This window comes from Chaetodon trifascialis, chromosome 16 (assembly GCF_039877785.1).
Source record: "Chaetodon trifascialis isolate fChaTrf1 chromosome 16, fChaTrf1.hap1, whole genome shotgun sequence".
Classification (NCBI taxonomy): domain Eukaryota; kingdom Metazoa; phylum Chordata; class Actinopteri; order Chaetodontiformes; family Chaetodontidae; genus Chaetodon; species Chaetodon trifascialis.
Window position 1 is genome coordinate 11,716,717 of NC_092071.1, and position 22,827 is coordinate 11,739,543.

Sequence of the window (22,827 nt, forward strand, 5' to 3'; positions counted from 1 at the left end):
CAAAAGAAATTAGGCTCAGTCATATCCCTTCACAGCTTCCAAACTATTGGATGTGTGTGCTCGGAGTAAAACACGCAGTTATGTCATTGTTAAAGCTAATTATCCATGTAATTTTAAGACAGTGATCCAGGGGTGCACCTTCATCACACGTCTGTGTGAGCCTCTACAGCCCTGCGCTGCATGAACACTCCTAGGAAGCTTAACATACTATAATAACCACTTTTCGTCACCTTGTTATTAGCGCTCAGCGACTTTAAGCTTGCCGGCCTTGTGCAAACTTCAACTCCCTTCTGCTGCTGCCCTCGACGAGCTGCCATGGATCATTTTAATGACATTGCAACAGAGCTACACTATACACATAGAACTACTTCATACTTTCTAGCTCAGGGTCTCATGTTTGCTTTCTTCTGAGAGGGAAAATATGATATGCTGCAGGAAAATATGAGTCAAATAGATGCACGCTTGGGTAATGTTACTGATACATGTGCTGCAGCGAAAATAGTGCCTTGTGTAACTATTATGTAATTCCTCCAGCCTGGCATGTTTTTGTGTACAGTGGGTATTCTCAGCATGCAGCTACCCTTTGATTAGGAAATGCAAAAGACAAATGTTTGGCTTTTCAGGAAAGAGAAAGAGTTTGCTCTTCTCTGCGTGCCATGCTATCATCTTGTAAATATGTGGTAATATTCTTGAATCTTTGTGTATGCAATAGATAGAGTTAGTGTTGAATAAATAGTAGCAATAAGTGATTAAATGGGCGTTAATGCCTGTTCACTAGTGTCTAGCCAGAAAAACATGTAATGACCATAAATATATATGAGTGGACAATATGCTAACAATTTTGATAATGTGAGATACAGAGTGGGCCCTGCAATCGGCTGGCGACCGGTTCAGGGTGTACCCCGCCTCTCGCCCATTGTAGCTGGGATAGGCTCCAGCCCCCCGCAACCCCGAAAGGGATAGGCGGTATAGATAATGGATGGATGGATGGATGGATGGAGATACAGAGTGTTACATAAAATGTGACAATTATTTTGAAAAGCTAGGACTCATAAAAAGTAAAAAAAAAAAAACCTTAAAAAACATGTTTAGCGCTCTATTGCATCACCTCTTCTATTAACACACTTCAACAACTGAGAAGACCAATTGGTGTCATTTTCAAAGTGGAATGTTTTGTTTTGTTTTGCACCTGGACTCTTTCACTGTGGAGCCATGCTGTTGGAATACATGCACAATGTGGTTTGGCATTGTCTTGCTGAAATAAGCAAGGCCTTCCCTGAAAAAGACGTCATCTATTTGGCAGTATATGTTGTATTGTTCAGCATTAATGACTCTTTACAAATGTGCAGGTTACCCATGTGCACTAATGCTGTCCTATACATCACGGACGCTGGCTTCTGAACTGTCCAAGAGGACATGGTGTCCCTGATTTGTGAGTCGTCAAGTCACAGGACAGTTTTCCACTTTGCCTCTGTCCATCTTAAATGTGCTCAGGACCAGAGAAGGGAGCCACGTCTCTGGATCTGGTTTATATACGGTTTCCTCTGTGCATCTTTTGGAAGTGTTCCTGAATCCTTGTACTGTTGTCCACTATAGAATCGTATGTGTTTTCAATACATTGCCATCCAACATTGGTTTTTTGCCTTGTCCCTTGCATATTCTCTAAATCTTTTACTGACATTATGTATGGGAGACAATGAAATACCCAAAAATCTTATTTTATGTTGAGAAACATTACTTGGAAATTGTTGCATTATTTCCCAGCACAGTCTGTGAGCCCCCTCCCCATCTTTACCTCAGAGAGACTCAGCCTCTCTGGGATCCTCTTATTATACGCTGTCATGTTACTAACCTGTTGCCAGTTGGCATAATTAACCGTGAGATGTTCCACCAGGTGTTTTCTTTTAGCATTTCCCAGCTTTTCCCATCTTTTTTGAAATGTGTTGCTGGCATCAATTTCTAAATGAGGATCTAATTCTCGAAAACAATGAAATTTCTCAATTTCAACATTTGTCTCTCTGCTATTTTAAATTAAATATGGGGTTTCAATGTTTTGCAAATCATCACATTCTGTTCTTATTTATGTTTTATACAGGTCCCAACTTTTTCTGAAACAAGGTTGTGGAAGACTATTTCTTTTAACGCGCTGCAACAGCCATGCCTCATATTTCAGTATTATTGAGGCAGGTAACAATATGAAAGGGTGACATTAGAATCTAAAAAATAAATTTAAGAAAATTAGCATTCTGAAGTCCCTATGCACATTTAATTGATGCTTTGTTTTTGAGGTAAAAACAAATATGTGATGGTGAAGCCTGGCTGTACAAGGACATACACAAGTAAAGCTCACATTCAACTGCATGAAACATTTCAGTTTAGTGGAGTAAAAGCAGTCCTGGAAGCTGTCAAGAATGACTGAACTGTATAAAAATTCAATGTGTTTTTTATTACCATGTGATAATTTACAGAGGTACAGTACACATCTAATGGTAGTAAAACAGTTTGACATGGTTTCATTTTTCATTTTCAATAAAATGCATCCATCGTACAGAATGCAAGCACCATAAAAAGCATACAAAAATCTCCCCCAAGCCATCTGTTTACAACATGACATAATAAAAAAAAAGCAAACCTTTAAAAAAAAAAGTCTCTCAGTGGTAGAATATATCTCACCTTACCCACCATCTACCCCACGTCAAAGGTTCAGGTCTCCCTTTCATACTGACATTACTTACATGAAGGGTATTCTAATTTCATTGCATTGCTATTACACATCATGCCTATCACATACAGTATGGTTCAGATGGTGGAGTAGACAATCATCCTTATTGGGGGTTTGAACAAAGGAATAGTTAGACTGATTCGATCTCTCTATTGGTCCACAGTTTTTCAACCCTTCAGCGCTCAACCAGGAGCACTGGAGATGCATTCAGTCTCTGCTGTGAGCCCGAAGGTGTTTCCTCTCTGCTGGATTCACTCCCTTGGCTTATGGTGACGCCTGACCAGCCTTGCTCTCCTCCTCATTCCAACTGTAAATGAGAGAATTGGAGGTTTGACTGAATAAGAGTAGCAAAAAATAAATAAATATCATGGAGGAAAGATGTGAAGAATAGGTGGAAGCACTCAAAGGAAGATAATGGAAAGAAAAAATACTGCAGGAGCGAAAGGAAAATCTAACAGTCGTAAGATAGACAGCTGGCCTTTGCTATGCATATGTTCCCGCAGTGATTATGTGGTTTTTGGCAAACTCTTTTTAGCCCGATCCAACATTTCTGTTGATGAATGCGTCATGAGCTAACTATGCTCTTACCTGGAGCTTTCCTGGCACCAGCGAATCTACCTCCCTCTGCAAAACAGAGACGACACAGACAGTCAATGCATTTGGGCACACGTGCAAGTTTTATGTGAAATCTGTGCCGATCTGCAGTTATGAGCATTCACCTTGAATGATTTTGGTAATTCTCTCAGATTCCTCATCGATCAGATTTGGGTTGCTGTGGATGGTGGTTATCTTAGAGAAGTCTGGGCCTGAATGTTGAAAACAAAACCTTTAGATTGAAAATGCAGAACAATTGTGCCTCATATCCAGAATCATGTATGGAGTTTTAAAAATACATTACATTCTCTTTTCCGCCTTGAAGTAACCATTTATCAATGAATACACATCACATGATTATTTCAAGGCGGAAAGGACACAAACATATGACAGAAACCTGTTTGATATAAAGAGTTCGTGTATGGAGACCATACCCTCAATGATATAAGGTTCGTTCTCCGTGGTGTATCTGGATCCACCTTCAGACGGGCAGCGGAGAAGGGTGTTGAAAGTCATTTAATGACTTAGCAACTGTACTGACTGACAGATGGACAGACTGACAGGTACATACAGCCGATAAAACACCTCCTCCGCCACCGCCAACAAAAAGTCAAGCACACATGTGCAGTATTCATGAGCGCACACACACACGCTTGCACACAAATGCACAGGGTGTGAAGTACAGGTGTGCAGGGGGGCACTCAGGTCAGAAAAAGAGAGCAAATTCTTTTTCTTAGCCCACAAACTAAGCTGCAAGGCACCAGTGAAGCAGTTGTAGCACAAAGTTGTAGCCCCAAAAATGGCACATTATATTTGCACACTGCTCACACATACACATCACAGCTGCATTAAGCAGAGAATGGGTAAAAGTGGGATTCCTGCCGAAATGACAAGAACACTGACAGAGATTAAATCATATAGATAAGTGGTGAGATGGACAGACATCCAAATCATGGTGCACCATGGAAATTTGAAGAACTTGTGCAAAAACTTTGCGCTATATTTATGTAGCTAAGCGTGCCTAACCAGGAAATGGGTCCTAAAAGTCAACCTCCTTCCTCTGTAGCATCATTAGCAAGCCTTAACAAACATCATAAACCAGAATGAGCTTGTGATGTTTTCAATGGTGGCTGGCCAAAGCTTGGCATAATATACTGTATAATCCTGAGGGACATAGTGTTCAACACAGAGTTGTCTATAGCACGTTTCCCTCCTTCCCAGCTCGTCGCATATGGATGCTTGGTCAGTGGCCCTTGGGTTCAAACTATGACGCTCTGAGTACCCCTCTAGCACCAGTTTTGCACGTGCAGGATCAGTATGTAATATCAGACATTCAAAATAAGGTCCATCCATCCACCCCAACCCTCCACGCCCCACCATATGTGGACTTTTCGCCATCTTAATACTATGTCATTTGGTGTGTTGGGAGTGAGAACAGACTGGCTATAGAAGTCTATCGGCCATGAACATTGAAAAATGATACTACAGCAGAACTAATTGTTTTAAAAAGAGACCAAGGGGTCCAGACCAAGCGTCCACACGTGACGAGTTTGGAATGAGAACGGGTTGGCCAGGAAGCAACATAACTGCTCTGACTAAACATTTATCGGCTCTGTCTTTCTTTGACTGTCCTACTTCATGAGCCAGACTGTGATGAAGATAGAGGTAAGTCAGACTGTTTGGCCTTAGAAAATAGAACAGCAAACGAAATGAAATTGAAATGTTTTCCTTCAAGATGGTTTCAATAATTGGGTGATTGGTCGTGGTACCCTTAACTTTTGGACTTTTTTTTTTTTACCTGGATAGATGGGTCCAGTTGCCTTTGCAAGATCTGCTTGGATAAATCTGACTTTGCTTATCTTCATCAGCAGCCAGTGCGGAGGTGAACATACATTGCTTCTACCCCAGCCCTAACCCTTTTTTGTATTTGTGGGGTAATAATTAAGCCATGATGTCACTTCCTTTAGTTGATCATAGCCCTTTTGATTTGTGGCAAACTAGCTAATAGTGAAAATGACTTCAGAAATGTTAACTAGTTTGACATAATAGATTGCCTTTGTTGTTCCAGTCAGATGGACAGCAGATGCTTAATTTTACAAGCCGATACTTAATTTTGATCAAGCAGTTGAGAAACTGAAAAGACAAGCTGAAACAGCAACTGGCTCTTAGCCAAACGCAACAGCGCAGGACATAAACCAGCTGGGTTTTTGGTTTGTCTTTGAATTACCAGTGGTAAGCCAAGCCTTAAAGAAATAGCTGGAACCCCCCCCCGCAAAAAACAAAACAAAACAAAAACAAATCACTATACTCGTGACTTTTGGCTAGTTCGCCACTATGCTAGAGACTTATATTACTGGTCTTATGTTGAGCGTGGGTAGGTACAGTATTTGAAAATGGTTTTAATTTCCAAATACATTTAATCTACAAATTAACAACTGACATGGAAAAGTTGCCTTTAAAGCTTAAATGGTGCCACCATGAAAAATGTGTCTGATGACTTATTTGATGATCACTAAGTAAATTTGAAATGCAATGTGAAATGAAATTCACACATGATGCTCAGTCATCTGAGGTCAACATGGAAGCATTTGTTAAAAGAGTTGTTAGAAGATGCATGAAAGTCCTGAGAGCTACACTATCATACACCAAGGCTAAAGCGAAACTAACCTCCGACAGTCTTTCCATCTCCACCACGATCTCCACCTGCATTATAAAAATGTGTCAACAAATCTTTGATGAAACCTCCAGACTCACATTACTCACTTTAAGTTATTAACATGAATGACTTACACTTTCTAAAATTTTCAGGACCTTACCTCCAATAACTCTTGTAACCTTGGTAATGGAAGGCTGACCTTCAATAACTCTGGTTACTTTTGTGAATGAAGGATCTCCCTCCACCACCCTGGTTACTTTTGTAACCGAGGGCTCTCCCTCGATGACCCTGGTTACTTTTGTAACCGAGGGCTCTCCCTCGATGACCCTGGTAACTTTTGTGATTGAAGGCTCTCCCTCGATGACCCTGGTGACTTTGGTGATCGAAGGCTCTCCCTCGATGACCCTGGTGACTTTGGTGATCACCGGCTCCCCCTCGACAACAACCTTAGTGACGGTTGGCTCTGTCTCGATGACTCTTGTTACTGTGGTGATGGATGGCTGCCCCTCGATGACCCTGGTCACCTTTGTTACATCAGGAACTGTAGAGAGGGAGAGGTCACATGAACACCCTTAAAAGTCCTCATTCTCAATGAGAAGAAGAGTGCTATTTGTTTCTGCATATAGATGCAGACAGCTAGTGCAGATATTGATTGTGGTTTACGGTGTTGCTCAGTTTGGCTCCTGACTCTCCAGGGCTCATTCAGCTAATAGGACAGATTGCTGCACAGCAAACTGAGCAAACTAGCTAACATAGCTAAACAGAATACCTACATTTTTCTTCTTGAATGCGTGAAGAAGGAGGCCGGAGGATCAAATAATGCAAAACAAATAGAGTTGATGTGTGAAGGATTTTAGATTGCATCAGTGAAAAAAGAGAGGCTTTAATAGCTGTTACAGTCTGTGAGCTGAACCAATGGACAGATTTAATTTTCTCCTCTGTATTGAGTTTGAAGCATCACATTACAGACATGGTTATATTCTAACATTCACTTGAAGAATCTTGTCTACTGATTTGAAAATGAGAAAATGTGACATGTGACTTAATCCTTTAACATATTTTTCTCCTGTCAGTGAATTCCCATATGGAGCCGGTCTGTAAAGCCCTACAACTCCTCTTTGAATCAGCTTCAACAGAAACTTTAGCCAGGGACATTCTTTCACTTCTTCTATATTTTCTGCGTCTGAGTGATGACTTTTTAATGTGACAGTTTTCATATGAGTTCTGAAGAGATGAAAGCTGACAGATGTGTGTTTGTATCAGTGAGCTATTAATCTTTGGCCTGAGGCCCCGTGAAGCGTTGCCTGGCCTGGTAATCAGAGCCAGACACATGTCTGTCTTTCAGACAAGTTATTAACAGATTTTGGTCATTTATGCTTAAAACTGTGGCTGCTCTACTTCGTGAATATATACAACTATAAAGACACACATGACCTGCAAGATAGATTATTCCATCCATGAACTAAACAGTAGATGATATGATGATGCCATTTATAATTGTGTGTGCGCAAAAGTGAGAGTGTGTGTTTTACGACCATATGCGTAATTTATTGTTCATATGCAGGTTTTATTTCTTCCTGTAGATCAAAACTACAACTTCTTGGAATTAAAGCCGATGCCATTTTGATTCAAGACCCTAAGGAATAATTTGTTTGCTTTACCAAGATGAGCCACTCTTCCTATTCAGGAAGGTTAACCCATGAATCACATCCTCAGGAATTCATTATGCAATTTAATAATATATATCAGATGGTATCACAGCACAGTGTCTGTACTTTTAGAACTCCTACTGAAGTTGCTCAATCTCATGAAAAACTGCACTATAAATGGTGCAATAAATCTGCAGCTGCCCTCTGTGTCCTTGTTAATTTCTCATTTTCTCACTCTTTCTGCCTCTCTTTAAAAAACATGTAAACAGAGCCTCTTCAGCAGCAGCAATCTTTTCTTCTTCTGAGGCAATAAAACAAAACGATGCCTACTTGTAAGCAAAGAGTGATTTTCCTTTTCACATTCTTTTGTTTGATGAAAGACCGAGGACGTAGAGCATGAAAACTATTAAGACACTGCCAAATATAGTGGAAAATAGAAATTCTAACAGCTTTATTAAATATAACCCATTTCCATAAGTTTATAGCAACCTAAAAATTGAATCCTCTGGAGGTCCAGAGCTTCAGCTCTATAGTCCATATAATGTGCCTCATTACGTTTAAAGGGTTGGACTCTGTCTCTCCTATGTTACCCAATACATCAAGACATGCTCACATCTGTGTGGAAGAGCACTGGACTCAGCCCAAGTGCATGAACAACATCCAAGAGTCCTCTATGGTCTCTGACCCTATTATGCTTTGACAGCCTAATTACCTTATCCCTAAAGGAGCTGATTAAATATGCCAAGAGGTCCAAGAGGACTTAAGCAACAGTGGGAGTGGATAATCACAAGAGGTACAATGGAAGAAACCTCAATGGAGCGATGATATGCATGTAATGTGCATGTGGCTGCAGGTTGGATTTCGCTTTAAGAACAGAGGCTCATTTTTCAACAAAGAACATGAATGAGTAACTAAGGCAGTCGTGCCTTTTAAATCACCACTGATGACAAATCTATTGTATGACCATGACAGGTTCAAAACTTTAAGTCATGTGGTTAGTAACAGCGATCTCACCTGTTTCAAAGTAATGTGTAGTTGTGATGGTCCTCTCTGTGAAGTAACACAAGTACTTTTAAGTTGTTGCAGATGCAATAATATTCACACGTCATACAGTTAGAGTGGCATTCAGGAAACTTACTGAGGAAGGTCAGTGGGATCTCAGCGTAAGAAAATCCATAAACAAACTAAAGAACAGAAAGCAAAACAGAATGAAAACCTCTTTTTGATCTATGCATATTCATACGTATGAATAGTTTCTCTTTCTCTACCTTTATCTGGATGTACTTAATCAGCTTCTTCAGGAGGACCAGGAGGTCCTGGCGGCCCACAGGAAGGTCTGTAAGTAATATACAGCATCAGAAGAACATAACACAATGCATGAAAACACAGAGTGCACATTGCATGAATGTCTAAGAATGTAGTCTGCTCTCACCCGCGGGATAGAGAACATTCTTCACCACGTGGATCACACCGTTTGTTGCCATCAGGTCACTGTCCGGCACATCCACAGAGTTGACATGAATAGAGTTGTTTACCTGGAACAAGCAGGAAATAATGTATGCATACTCGTTTTTCAAGGGCTTCAATATACACATTCTTATTTTGTGAGCTCAGCCAACAATTGCCTTTAAGAGTAAATGCACGGATATTGTGCAAGACATTTACACATTTACACTTTATTAAAATAGTTTGACACGAGAGGGTTTGAGGTGGGGTGTGACTTAATGGGAATCCCAGACAGTCTGTTCCACTGTCGGATGTGAGCTCTGGGAATTCCATTTCATGATTAATTTCCTGCAATTTAATCATCTCCGTGGAGGTGACTGAAGGGGGACATGCTGAGTAAGTAAGGGATAGGTTTCCCTTCTCCTCTGCTTCCTCTCACCCACTCGTTAACATTTCAGCCTTAGTCCAGTTTTTGAAAACCTAACCACAGATTTCCATGAATCACTGTCCCCACTGTGGGTGAATTATGTCAAACAATCTTTCCTGTGTCCGTTAAGGAAGCCCTGTAGGCCTGATATGAAACCTTGGCTGATAACCTGATAGCATGATAGGAGGGATAGGGAGGGCTGAATTGAGGCAATGGGTGATATGATAAAGCCGACACGACGACTGACAAGCAAGAGCAAGCAGACAGAGAAAAGACAGGTGGAGCGGTGGGCGAATGCAAAGAGTGGGTGCTGATGGAAATGACAGGCAGCCAGGATTTATTAGTTCTGGCCTTTCTCCAGTGATATCCACCTTTGAAGTAACAGATTAGCACTGGCTCTTTGATGCTATTGTTTGAAAGAGAACGTGGGGAAAGACTGGATTTAGGTCTCACAATGGAGGCTCTGAGAAAAGGGAAAAAATGTGTTTACGTGTGGTCATTCAAAACCTGATTAAGTAATATAAATATGCTCTTATAAGGACAATCAACCCTTGGATATTGTCTCTGCTGTCCTCTGCTTCTTCTTCAACTGGATCTTTCCTTCCTTTTTTAATCAAAAGTGGATAAGAATTGAAATATAGCCTCCAGTTAACTACTTTGTGGGGTATAATCATGGTTGCATGCGCTCATGCATCTGTTGGTGCAGAAATAGTAGAAAGATTCAGGAAATCAGTCCTGCGTTTTTGTTTCTGAGGACACAAATGAAAGGACGGCTGATTGTACATACAGACAGAACTTGCAGGTTGTTGCCTTGAAGTGTTTTGAGCAGATTGGTTACTCCTCCCTCTAATCCTCCATTGATGAAGATGCCATTACTGAAGTGGTACAGCAGAATAATCCTCAGAGCATTCAGATCACCTGTCAGTGACAACACAAGGCGAACATGGTAATCATGCTGTAGCGGAGAGCTAGCGTTCTTGATACTTGCATCCCTGCATTATATAACTTTAAAGTCCAAGTCTTCAAGAGGGAGATGTGATGAAAGGATGTGGATATGTGTTCATTTCACTGGAGAACTCACTTTTGAGCAGAGCAAAGTCCTCTTTACTGAGACCATCAAAGGCCTCGTCAGTTGGTGCAAAGATGGTGTAGGAGCCTTCCTGCTTCAGCAAATCAGTCAGACCAGCTGTCTCCATCAGCGACAGGAAAATCCTACATTTCAAATAGAATAAAAGAAAGCAAACAAGAAAGTCATCAATTCACACAGGTTTTACATTCCACAAAGGCTGAAATAAGAAACAAAGTGTAGACATTTTGAGGCAGCCTATCTAATGGGTTTCAGACTGCACATAGGAGGAAACCAGAAGGAGAGCATTGCAAACTATAATGGTGCAAAGAGTTATGTGCTGTGAAGAGACCATATAACAGTATATGTTACATTTGGACCAAAAAACGTTTGTGTGTTGCTCACTTTAGACAGGAGGATTATGGTTTTGGTGATGCAATATGATGGAGTTCAGGCTGGGATTTGTGTTACACTTGTGCGCCTGTGTGGTCCCATTGAGTGACACATCTGCCTCCTGAATTTTTCATTATCAGCCTCTACGGGTGCCAATATCTGTCACGGAGCCAGAAACTGTGACATGTGCATGGTTAAGCATTGCCAATAACATTTTATTTTATGGTGAAGATGGTAATGTTCTCTTTACATCACAACTCAATTTCTCACTTTTCCTGTCTGAGATCACATCCATTGTGATGTGGTTATGGCAAACTGCCTTTCAAAAATAAGTGCACGTCACCGCAAGTGTATATATAGAGATCTTTTACTCCACAGTGGCCACTGTGGTCACAAGTGGAAACTACAGGATAATAGCACGTTGAATTTTCCTTCATTTCCCAAGGTTGTCTTGGTCAATTACTGTAAAGACAGCAGTCATCGGCGGACAGTGAGTGACTAAAATGGTCTGATTGATAATTAATGCAAACAGATGCACAGCAAAAAAACAAAACAAAACAAAACAAAACAAAACAAAACAAAACAAAACAAAACAAAACAAAAAAACATAAAAGAAGAAGTAATTCTTACTTGAACCGTCCGTCAGCAATCAGGTACTCGTACATTGTTTTCTCTGCAGGTTTGATGAGGGACCTCATAACATGGAGGGCGCTATTGCTTCCTTCTTTACTGCCACGCACCATGCATGAATTTTCTATGCACACAGCCTAACAAACACATATTCAGAGAGCAGGGTTACAGGTCTAAAAGTCACTGTAAAAATCTGGAAACTCTTTAGCTTAGCTTGTCACACTGTCCTGTTTAATTGCAGTCAATCAAAAAGAATTTCTGTCAACAAATTACAGCAGCTGTTTCTAATATCTGAACCACCAGAGCAGAAACACACTTCATCTGCCAAGAGCTGGGCTAATTAGCTGTTTATGGCATTTGTTTACAGTTGAAATACAGCAAAATCATGTTAACGCTTGGTAAGCAGCCCAGTAATGGTTTTCAGATTCCCACTATGGAAGCTGACACTCTCCATCGTCTTTCTGTCAGTTCTTATTTATCTTTTTTTCCCATTCCTTCCTGATGCTGTTTGACTCTCTGGTGCAACAATACACACACAAACACACGCATAGCTCTCACAGTGCGGTAAATGAAGACTCGGAGCAGTTGGCCAGCCAGCGTTTCCAGCAGCTGTCCGTTGTAGAGCTCACTGAGTTTTATTTTCAGTTTCAAGATGTGGTTTTCCAAAATGGTTCTCAGACGGCTCTGGTCCGTTGTCATCACTTCTTCTGATAAACAGAGAAAAGTTAGAGATTTAAAATGACTTGAGAAATAATAGATGCCGGTCCTGATAAAACATTTCCTTCTGGGTGTTCCTTAAAAAGTCTAAGCGGAGAAAAGTTTGAAATGATGCCCACAAGAACCGTTGTGGAGTTCAACTCACTAGTGAAGGCAGCGTTGACAGGAGCAAGGAGCGTGTACTCTGTCTTTGGACCCATGGCAGCGGCTAAACCCAGTTCGGACACCATGTCACTGAAAGTGCTCTGGGAGCTTCCCATCAGCTCCATCCCTTCCTTGGCTGGTATGAATCATGTAAACAAGACATGTTGGTGATCACAGAAAAACAATGTGGCAAAGTCATTTGACCAAATGTTGCTGGAGAAATTGGATGGAAAATCATGATGTGTTTTACCTGAGTCAGGAATGAGCACCTGGTCGATGAGGTGGATGACGCCATTGGTGGTGACGATGTCCTTCTTCAGCACCATCTTGATGCCGTTGACTGTCAGGCTGTCGCCATCACAGCCGATCTCTATGGTGCTGCCCTCTGCGGTCTCGTAGGCTGACCCTGCCATGATAGCTTCTGAACACTGGACGCTGGTCAGCAGGTGGTATTTCACCAGTGCTGAGTAGGCGGGTGAAGCGTGAGAGAGAGATAAGGGGAGAGAAATAGAAAAGGTCTGATCAGATTTCACACTTTTATAGACTTTGTGGGTTGCCTGTAGTTATTTTTGCGATCTGGTTACACAGTCCAGGGTTCACAGGCGGGATCATTACTCAAAACACATGCACATTGACACACATGCGTATTCTGTCAGCTCTTTTAGAAATATTTATGCACTTCTGTCGACATTGACATATGGAATTACACCTCCAACTGAGTCCAACTGTCAAATTACGCAAGCAAAAGTGGCCTGCTAAAGCAATGCAATGACAACATTAAAAATCTCTCCAAAGCCGCAAAACTCAACTACAATTAGTGCCGTACAGTGGGCCAAATTACTCCTTCCCTTGTTGAAACAAGGCTCCATATCATCTTTACTTTGGAAGCTGTTCCAACATGGTTGGTCAGCAAAGCATATTTGCCAAATGTCTGAGAATTTGTCTGAGGTCATTCTGCATTCCCAGAGGGAGCCAGTCGCCGAGGACACCGCAAACTGGCTTCATGCTTATAGCGGTTCCTGACGGGTCAGCAATTAAGCAGATAAGCTGCCACTGTGGAGACTTGAATTTCCAACTTTCGGTGTGTGGTTTGTGGACATGCTTGTGTGTGTCAGTGTGTACCTACTCCTTTATTTGAGGAGCAGTTTAGACATGATTTTGGTGGGAATACAGCTATGAGCTATACAGCTATACAGCTATGTTAGCAGCTCTGTGATGCCGTACTAGGAGTAAGGGGAGTCAAAGACCCACCTGGTATTAAAATGGGATCTACATCCAAACCCATTATCATGTAACACGTATAACAGAAAACGCATGCCGTGATCAGAACGTGATTGAATCTGTCTGTGTTACACCTACCTCAGGTATAAACACAGGCCGTACATGTGCTGACATCTGTACAAAGCATACAGATATTTGCTTTTCGCTAACATAAAACAGAAGCCCGAAAGAGACACACTTGTAATTACTGGTTATGTGTCATGAAAACACCAAAAGATGCATTATTCAACAGAGCTGCGTGAAAAATGAAACCCACACAGGTGGGAAATAAATGATACGCAGCAAGAAATAACTGTGTGTGTGTGTGTGTGTGTGTGTGTGTGTGTGTGTGTGTGAGATGGTGTACATCTGTGCACCCGATCTGCTGTTAACAAGGCATATAATTTAACTAGTCATAGATTAGCCTACAGGCCAGTACTGCAACATGCCAGGACAAACTAATAGCATATTTTTCACACAAAGACAGGAACAATTTAATGTATTACATCTGCCAAACTGACAAGAGGGAAAAATAATTAAGAATTTGTGATTCACAAAGTTTCTTAAGTTTCCCCCAACTCACCAACTCGCAAAACTGTGATGTTTCAGGGAGTCTGGGGCTGATTTGCCACAACCTCAAATTACTCACTTGCAGGTTTTGCTCTGATCTCACTGAGGAAAATGAGAATGCATTAACAGTATCAGGTGTAAACGCAAATGCAAGACTGGCTCGTTTATAATCCCAATGACGTATCCGGATACAGATCCCATTTTAATACCAGGCACGCCGACACTGTTGTTCCAAGAGCCATCCCATTTTAAGCCAGCAAGATATTTACTGTAAGTGCTCCAAACCTCTGCATACCAAAATCAATGATGACATGGTTTGCAAGCAGTTTACATCATCATGAGTGTATCACATGTGCAATGTACCTGCAATAACAGCCTTGTCTTCCATGATGCGCTCCAGGTAGCCTGGACTCAGTTTGTCAAAGGCTTCATCAGTGGGAGCAAACAGAGTATAGTGGCCAGGCTGGTCCAGCTTGTCCATCATACCAGAAGCCAAGACAGCAGCCTGAGTAACGAGTCAATTAATACTATTTTTAAACCAGTTACGAGTATTTTTACACTCTTTCCACTTCAAGCACATTAGTTTTAATGTTGGCTTTGTCACAACTTTCAGCTTAGAGTGTTGCTCGATTTACATACGTTGAAGGAGGAGAGCTCATCCTTGACATCCAGGACTTCCTTGATGGTGCTGCCCACAGCGCCGATGACCCGATCAATGACATGCACCACACCATTTGTGGCCATCTGGTTACCATGGATGATCCTGGCACAGTTCACTGTCACAATCTTCACAGAGAGGACATTTTATAATAAGCCATCATTCGAGTCAGACGTCTTTTTATAGGAATAATTCAGCCATGGATTCATGCAATTTTGTGTGGATAAACTGACCCCATTTGAGTAGTGGTTAATGTACAGCCCTAGGTCATTGTACATGGAAGTGACAGTCATGTCGTTCTTCATGTCTTTGGTCATAAGACGGTGGTTCACCATGTGGAAGTGAAGAGCGTTGTACAGCTCGATGTTCACGTTGCTCACCAGCGCAGACCGTACGCTCTGGGAAAACCACAATATTAAGTAAATGTGTGAGTGATTGCATTCATCTACATTCCCCTTGAAAAGCTCTAAACCTCTTTTCTACTTACCGGGTCCAGCAGATCCCACGCTTCATTGCTTGGTGCAAACATGGTGAAGGAGCCTTTGCCTTCAATTTCCTCTCTCAGCTTTGACATGTCAGCGTATTGCTGTGTGGTTGTAGACTTTACGAGCCCCAGCGTACCATACACATTATCAATGGGAGCCACTGGGGGGAAAGCAGAAACAGACTAGTTGAATGGTACCAATTAATTGAAATTTCAGAGATTGGATATAATAAAAACACTAAAAGACCAGATAGACTAAGAGCCACCTACCTGCAGGGCATCCTCTCATGCCCTCCAGCTTCATGTACCCCGGGCAGCACTCATAAAGGACCACACTTCCAAAAAAAAAAAAAGAAGAAGTGTATTAGTATAAAAACATGAATTATTGGCATTCAAGCAAATGAACTAATATTGAAAAATGAATCATTTGTATGATGTTGGAGGACATACAGTCAGTGAGCTGTATGTTATAATGATTCATAGCTGTTTCAACGGCAAAAAAGAAATAAATAACTGAATAAAACATGGAAAGATGGGATATGAATGGAAGGCAAGTTGACAAAACAAAAGAAACTTGCCGAGCAACTTAGCACAATTAACATCTGAGAGGAAGAAAAACAACCTCTGGCGCTGTGATGGGAGAGAATGACGAACTCTTGGATTGAAAGCAGTGATGACATTTGAGACAGGGCAGTAAAGAGGGGGACTTACTCACCAAATAACAAATCCATAATTGGGCAAAGCACGTTTGAGAGTCAGAGCAGAAGAAGTTATGACAAAACATCCAAAAAAAGCAATCAAGTCAAGGGGAATAAAAAAAGACGAGAAAACACCATTAACATGAAAGTGGCACATTAAACACTTCCACAAGAAAACTGGAACAGAGCGCACGACTCCAAGCCAATCATGGAGAAAAGCTGGACGGGACTCAGACAGAAAGACTAGCCCATTCGAGACACTTGCTTCAAGTGAGTCAGACAACATCATTTCCAATATCTCATACAGCAGCAATAAAGCCAGCAAATAAAAAAAGATCAGTTAGCAAGCCTCTAGATAAACATTCCCAAACTATTTTATCTCACCTCAGAATAACTGCTGAATAAAACATGTAAAGAGCATTTCTGCAGGCTGTCAAATTAATCAAACACAAAAGTATAGTCTCAGAAACTTGATGGAGACTCGCGGCGACTGCATTCCTCAGGAAATCAGAGCTGTACAGTATATATTCATCGTGATACTTTAAGTACGTTAGCATGAAAACCAGACAGGGCTGTCCGCTGCCCCCCACCCCCTGCACTTTCTCTTAGCCATTAATCTAATTCCCAAGGAAGTCTCCAAGAAAAACAAAATTTTGATATACATTTGACTTCCTGTGCCCACGAAATAGGAATAGCTTGTGAGCATTTGTGAAAACAGAGCTCAGAGAAGTAGAAACATCCTGGCAGGAAGCTGAGAGGATCTGCTACCACCATGTTCAGTATGGTTAACAGGAGATTACAGGAGACTTCATTGCAATGCCATGAACGACAGAGCGAGGCGTGAGACAACCGACAGTGAGCCACAGGACAGCACTCTGTGAAATTTAGGAATTGATTATTTATTAATTATTTTCAGGCAGAATTTTACTGCAGATGAACATCAGGCAGTAATGAATGCAGAGATCGGATTGGGAGTCATCCCAAGCTATCACAAGTCTTCCAAGATGCGAAAAAAAAGTAGCAGTGAGTCAACATTGGACGCTCGACAGTGATCCACAGCCACAGAGTTTTTGGAGGCTGGAATGAGTTTAATTGGGGTTTAACCCAAAGCGCTTGATGGGTTCCAGTTTGGGCTTTTGGTGTGTTTGCTGAAGATGTTTGCTCAGGAAGGTCTGCTCAGAGCTTTTTGCACATTCACTGCATTTGGGGACAAGTTTTAGGGTTTCCTGCTTTCTGTTTTCCCATGAATACTGAGTTTCTATGTGAACTCTGTGCTGTCTCAACAGGACTCGCTTACAAAACAAATAACTGTTTGCTTTCCTGTCAGAAATGAACACTAGTGATATATTATGCAAGAAAAAACTCCCCTCATGACCCACCTCAAACACACACACAAAGCAACATCACTCACTTTCTTCCTCTTACTCCCTAAAATGACTCACATGTTTTGCAAAACCCTCTTTAATCCACTTTAATCAGTATTTGTGTGTTTATAGAAACGCATGTGTTGATACTGAGCATTGTGCAGTTGCTATTTTTGCGCATATAAGCATGTTGCTTATAGTGCTCATTCCCTGCTTTAGCACTAATTGTTCTAATGTAAAATAAACACATATCCATGCACAGCTGGCTGTCAGGAAGGTATGAAGTCACGGCACCCCGGCCGTGCTGTGACAGGATAATGGATGCAGAGCAGACCAGAGACAGCCAGCGCTCTGCAACCAGGCCTCTGGCAGTGTCACTGCATGAAGCAGCTCAATGTGGCTTCCAGATGAGCAGATGTGCAAACACAGTGTGCGCACGCACACACACACACACACACACACACACACACACACACACACACACACACACACACACACACACACACACACACACACACACACACACACACACACACACACACACACACATACTGTACTCACACACTAGGTGGGGTTGTCCGGCTTCAGATAAAAACATTACAGTTTTTTCCTGTTATGTAAATAATAATCAACAGTGTCTCCTGTGTCCTCATCATCCTCATATTTTTTAATTCAGTGCCAATGGCTTCCTGAATGCTGTGCCAATGCTTTTTTTTCAATGTACACAGGAAGGGACTTAGTGTAAGGATTGGGGTGCCAATGCTTCACCACTTCTCTGACATTAACTACAGATAAACTGATTTCAAGCACTTGCTTTCTGCACCCTGTTCACCTACAGCGCATCACTTTGAAGAAAATTGCTTCCACCTCAACCTCCGGCAACACCTCCTCAAAAGATCTTCATGAAAATTAAGGCATTAAGAAATCCTTGTGGTATCATTTCACTTTAAAGTAGATAATTAGAAGAGGAGGCTGAATCCACATCAACATGATTTGTTATTTGTAATAGCAGCTTCTAAGAGATTCAGTCCAGGTATCGCTTTAACCGCTGCACCCGCAAAGCTCGTCTTAATGCCCGCTTGTTCGTACACCAGCCTGCAGGGAAATAACCACACTTAAACACCCTTTCCTAATCTCTCATCAGCATCAAATACGACTCAGACATAACCACAGCTGGGTGGATTTCCTTCACTGCTGCTGAACAATGTCCCCACTGTGACCACAGACAAGAGGGAGAGACAAAGGCAGGATTCTTCTGCCTTTGCCAAGTTTTTTTTTGCCTGTTGCTTTTGGATTTTTTTTACATTATTATTATTATTATACCGAGTTCTGTTTGCTTAACAGAAAATTTGAGTACGCTTTGAATACATGTAGTGCAACATATTTGATTCATTTGTGTATAATCGGTGGTTGATTTGGTCTTAAACTTAAACTTCACCTGTTTTAAGTTCTGAAGGAAAGAAAAAAAATTAATCAAGTGAACAATTTAATGGGATTTGTAAAAGGAGATGTATCCTTAACATACTTTAGCAGTCCAAGAGAATTAAACTACCTTAAAGCTTCATTACCTTCTGGCTATGTACCCTCATGTTATATCAACTATCTTTTTTTTGATAATTGTGTGTCTCTATGTAATGTTATCTCAGTGTAATCCATTGCTGTACTGCGCTGGGAGAAAATGACTGGCTTCTGGCCTCAGTCACCCATTCTCTCTCTCATCTGTTTATTTCCAGGCTTATCCTGACACAGCAGCAGGTGTTACAGCTGATTGCATTACAAAGAGAAGGTGTGTGTGTCTGCATGTGTGTTCTTGTATGTTCATGTGTGCAGTTTTTTAAAACTCCCAATACACTTCAGGCACCTACAAGGCAACAGCTCCAGCCGAGCCTTACGCTCCATCAGTGCATCAGCGGCTTTATGTCACAAGTTTACTCTAATGTCTACTCATTCTGCACATCATGTCGCCCAAAAATATTCCACAGACTCAAATCCACCAACAGCACACCCTCTGATACTAAATGTCCTGCAGGACACCAACAAAACACTCATCCATTCAACTCTTTTGCCGGTATCCCAACATTTGGTCAACCCAAAAACTCTTTTTTTATAGCTTATGACTGAATTCTGAAGCAGCTAGAAATCCTACTGTCGGACAGCGAGACTAAAATCATCTTAGAGGCTCAAATTAAAAACCAATAACGCATGTCAAGAACTCAAATCTGGCGAAACCAAAGCTGCCCCCTTTCACCCAACTGCACACTAAAAGCATATACTTAAAACGTGTCGGAGGGGAAGTGTGCCATCAATCACTGTTGAGAACAGTTTACAGCATCCACAAGTCTACAATAGAGTGAAGCCCCAGCCTGCAGGCTACACAGCATGCCCAGACTTGAGAGGAGGGGAGGGGTGGATGAGGACAAAGAGGGATAGTTACACAGATTGCATGCGTAGGACACCAAGACAATGAAATCCAGTTGTAAAGGAAAACGTGTTTATATATTTAGCTAAAGCTCAAAATCCCTAAAGAGACATCTTCAGGCTCAGAGAAGAAAGTGAGACAGGTTCAGGTGACTCTAGACGGAAGGAGCCTGAAGGTCCAGAAAACCGAGGTCCATGGAGAGCTGACCTCTGCCATTTGAACCACAATAAAGAGATTACCAGGTGAGGAGGGCAGTTCAAGGGTGAACTTGTACACAGACAGACACTTCAAGTACTTGATGTTAATCTGACTTGTTTGGAAATTCTGAAATACCGCTGTCAGGATGTGAGGAAGCTGGGAGCGATTTGCACATTGGGTATAATTTCAGCATTCAACCTTTTACTAAAGACTTACGCCTTCTTGCCGCAAATGGAGCCTTTGTACCAGTTCCTGCATGTGCTGAAGTACTTCTTTTTAGTCCCAAGGACCTGCTGCAGAGCACACACATTGGGTCTGTAAAAGGAGGGAGGAGGGAGAGACAAAGAAAGTGAGAAGCAGGGGTGGGAGGGAGGGCAGGTGAGGCGAGATGTGTGTGAGGGTGGAAGAGGGAGGAGATGGGTAAAATGAGGGAAAAGGGATGAGAGCAGAGGACGGGAGGGTTGTGGAGTGCAGGTATGACACAGGGAGGGGTGCACGCAGGTACAGAAAAACATCATTTATAGAAGCTGCTACTAATGCACAGTACTTCTGAACAACACATAGTAAGTTTCAGAAAGCAATGAGCTTCCTTAAACTTAAATGAAAAATTGCATTTGATTTCAAACACCAAATTAGGCACATTATTTACGGCAGAGGAGTGAACGAATGTGAGAGACACTATTGAATTTTCCATTATGGCTTGAATCAATATTTTCATCAATGTGCCTGACCTGCTTCTCAAATCATGATGGTGTGGTTTGTGTAATTTAAAACCATCTTAAAGCGCAGCACAAATATAAAACCTATCAGCACTTCACATCGGGACACATCTGTCATCTTTCTTACTCATCATGCAATTTCTGTTGTCACATCTGCAGACAGGTGCAAATGAGGATTGTTAAAATCAGCATTTATCTGCTAAATTAAAAACAAAGAAGCCAATAGCTGTTACACTGCTGTTTACATAAATTCTGCATGTCACCTCTGTCTCCCCTCATGCCTCCTCTTGTCTCTCTATTCCTCACCCCCTGTCCCCCACACCCAGCCTCCTTACCCTTCCTTCCTGGCCCGAATGCGACTGTGGGTAACTATCTTGTCATAAGCTGAAGAATCCACGCTCCCTAGAGAGCAGAGTGCCACAAGCACTGAGGTCACCACTAGCAGCTGATGCATCCTGGGGAGTTATCAGTCCTCTGCACTGCAAGGGCACACTCCTCTTGTCTTTTAAACACACACACACACACACACACACACAAATGCACACCCCCCCCAAAAAATACACAGGAGATATGGGAAAGCGAGTGAGAGAGGGAGCTTTTATACCAACAAGTCTCTCTCTCCAGCACACACCAGTACCCACCCACTCTCTTTTTACTCCCTCACTGCCTTTTCCATACCATCACGTTCTGCTCTCACCCTCACACACCCTTCTCTTCAGTCAAAATCCTCCCCCCAGCTCTGACTCCAGCATGAGCTTATTGTCTCCCCCTCCCTCCCGTTTATCACATGAATTTCTCACGAATTTCTTTAACACCATCACATCCCAGAGCACCGAGGACACCCTGCAACTCAAACTTTACGTCGCTCTGCACTTTAAAATGACCTCAGCTGTGGATTGTCCTGTAAAGGTGTGTTAAGCTACCATGTATTTAAGTTTGTGAGTATTTTGAGAGGAGAACGCACTTGCAATTCCCATGCTGGTTGAAATATGCACACAAAGAAACAAGTAAATTCATTTAAAGGAATAAAGAGTAATAGTGATTAAAAGTCATTGTATTTAACATTCATGCCTAGGCGCACACACACACCCACACACCTCTAATATGTGTCCTTGGCACATTTGGCAATAAACTTTAAGAGTTGAAAGAAATGATTTTAATACGGCTGAAAATAAGGCTGTAAAATAGACTCAAAGAGCCATGGTGATGAATCTGTGTACATAATAGGTTTACACTTTCCTTGACAGAAGCCTGACTGTATTTTTATCGTCCGTCCCCTGGGATACCACTCTCCTCCTTGTAACTTTTATTACTTGGATTCATCATTTCCACCAGCCTGTCCTCCCCTGAACTGCCCATTTGTGCTCCAGCTCCTCTTCTCCCTTCATCCTCCCTGCTGTCATGTTCATCGTTCATCAGCTCAACTCTTCCTCCAGTCCTAACTTCTCCAGACAGCTGGCTGCGTCTCCCGTGTTGAAGCCAGATCTGATACAGCTTCAAAGGGAGAGTCCACCATGAAACACAGTCATGCACGGTCTTGACTTGTGAACAGGTATGCTTCTAAAGCGGAGACATGCAGGTCAGCACTTCCTATGAGGATGTTCATTAATTGAAGCTGAATCTGATGATGTGACCACAGATGTACCCAGGTATACTTAAATGTTTTGTTCCTTATATAGTAAATGTATATGCGTATGATGCAGTAAAACAGCTCATGGTGATGTTTCCATGAAGAATGAATTCTACTTGACCAACAGAGAAATTAAAACAAACTGAACTGAACCCACAGCACATCCAAGATTTACTCACTCTTTATGAACTTGTGTGACCTCTCTGATACCAGTGAGGACAGCAACATGCAGGACGCTGAGTTCTCACAGAGCCTCCTCCCTTTGGAGACAACTTCCTGTCTATGATGCTATTTCAGCGTGTTTAAAAAAAAAAAAAAAAAAAAAAAAGACACACACATTCAGCCCAGACAGCAATTTAGAGTAATATTGATTTCCTTTATGT

The 22,827-nt window shown here is 41.8% G+C and overlaps 1 protein-coding gene across 3 annotated transcripts; it reads right to left on the reverse strand.

Annotated features, from left to right (window-relative positions):
• Positions 1-2,426: 2,426 nt before the first annotated feature.
• On the reverse strand, positions 2,427-21,343 carry LOC139344696 (periostin-like). 3 transcript variants are annotated; one of them, XM_070983039.1, is made up of 23 exons: positions 21,150-21,343; positions 20,312-20,410; positions 15,687-15,751; positions 15,420-15,577; positions 15,166-15,330; positions 14,914-15,060; positions 14,638-14,779; positions 12,695-12,907; positions 12,446-12,580; positions 12,142-12,290; positions 11,584-11,720; positions 10,576-10,706; positions 10,282-10,412; positions 9,054-9,156; positions 8,890-8,957; positions 8,760-8,805; positions 8,636-8,671; positions 6,133-6,513; positions 5,984-6,019; positions 3,751-3,795; positions 3,442-3,528; positions 3,311-3,346; positions 2,427-3,029 (listed from the first exon to the last, which is right to left on the reverse strand). In XM_070983039.1, exons 1-23 carry the CDS (start codon positions 21,266-21,268, stop codon positions 2,974-2,976), a joined length of 2,685 nt encoding a protein of 894 aa, XP_070839140.1. In that variant the 5' UTR covers positions 21,269-21,343; the 3' UTR covers positions 2,427-2,973. The 3 variants fall into 3 exon arrangements, with proteins under 3 accessions (XP_070839140.1, XP_070839141.1, XP_070839139.1); XM_070983040.1 differs by lacking the exons at positions 20,312-20,410; positions 21,150-21,343 and adding an exon at positions 16,132-16,792; XM_070983038.1 differs by lacking the exons at positions 3,751-3,795; positions 20,312-20,410; positions 21,150-21,343 and adding an exon at positions 16,132-16,515 and having other exon boundaries at positions 2,428-3,029.
• Positions 21,344-22,827: the final 1,484 nt, after the last annotated feature.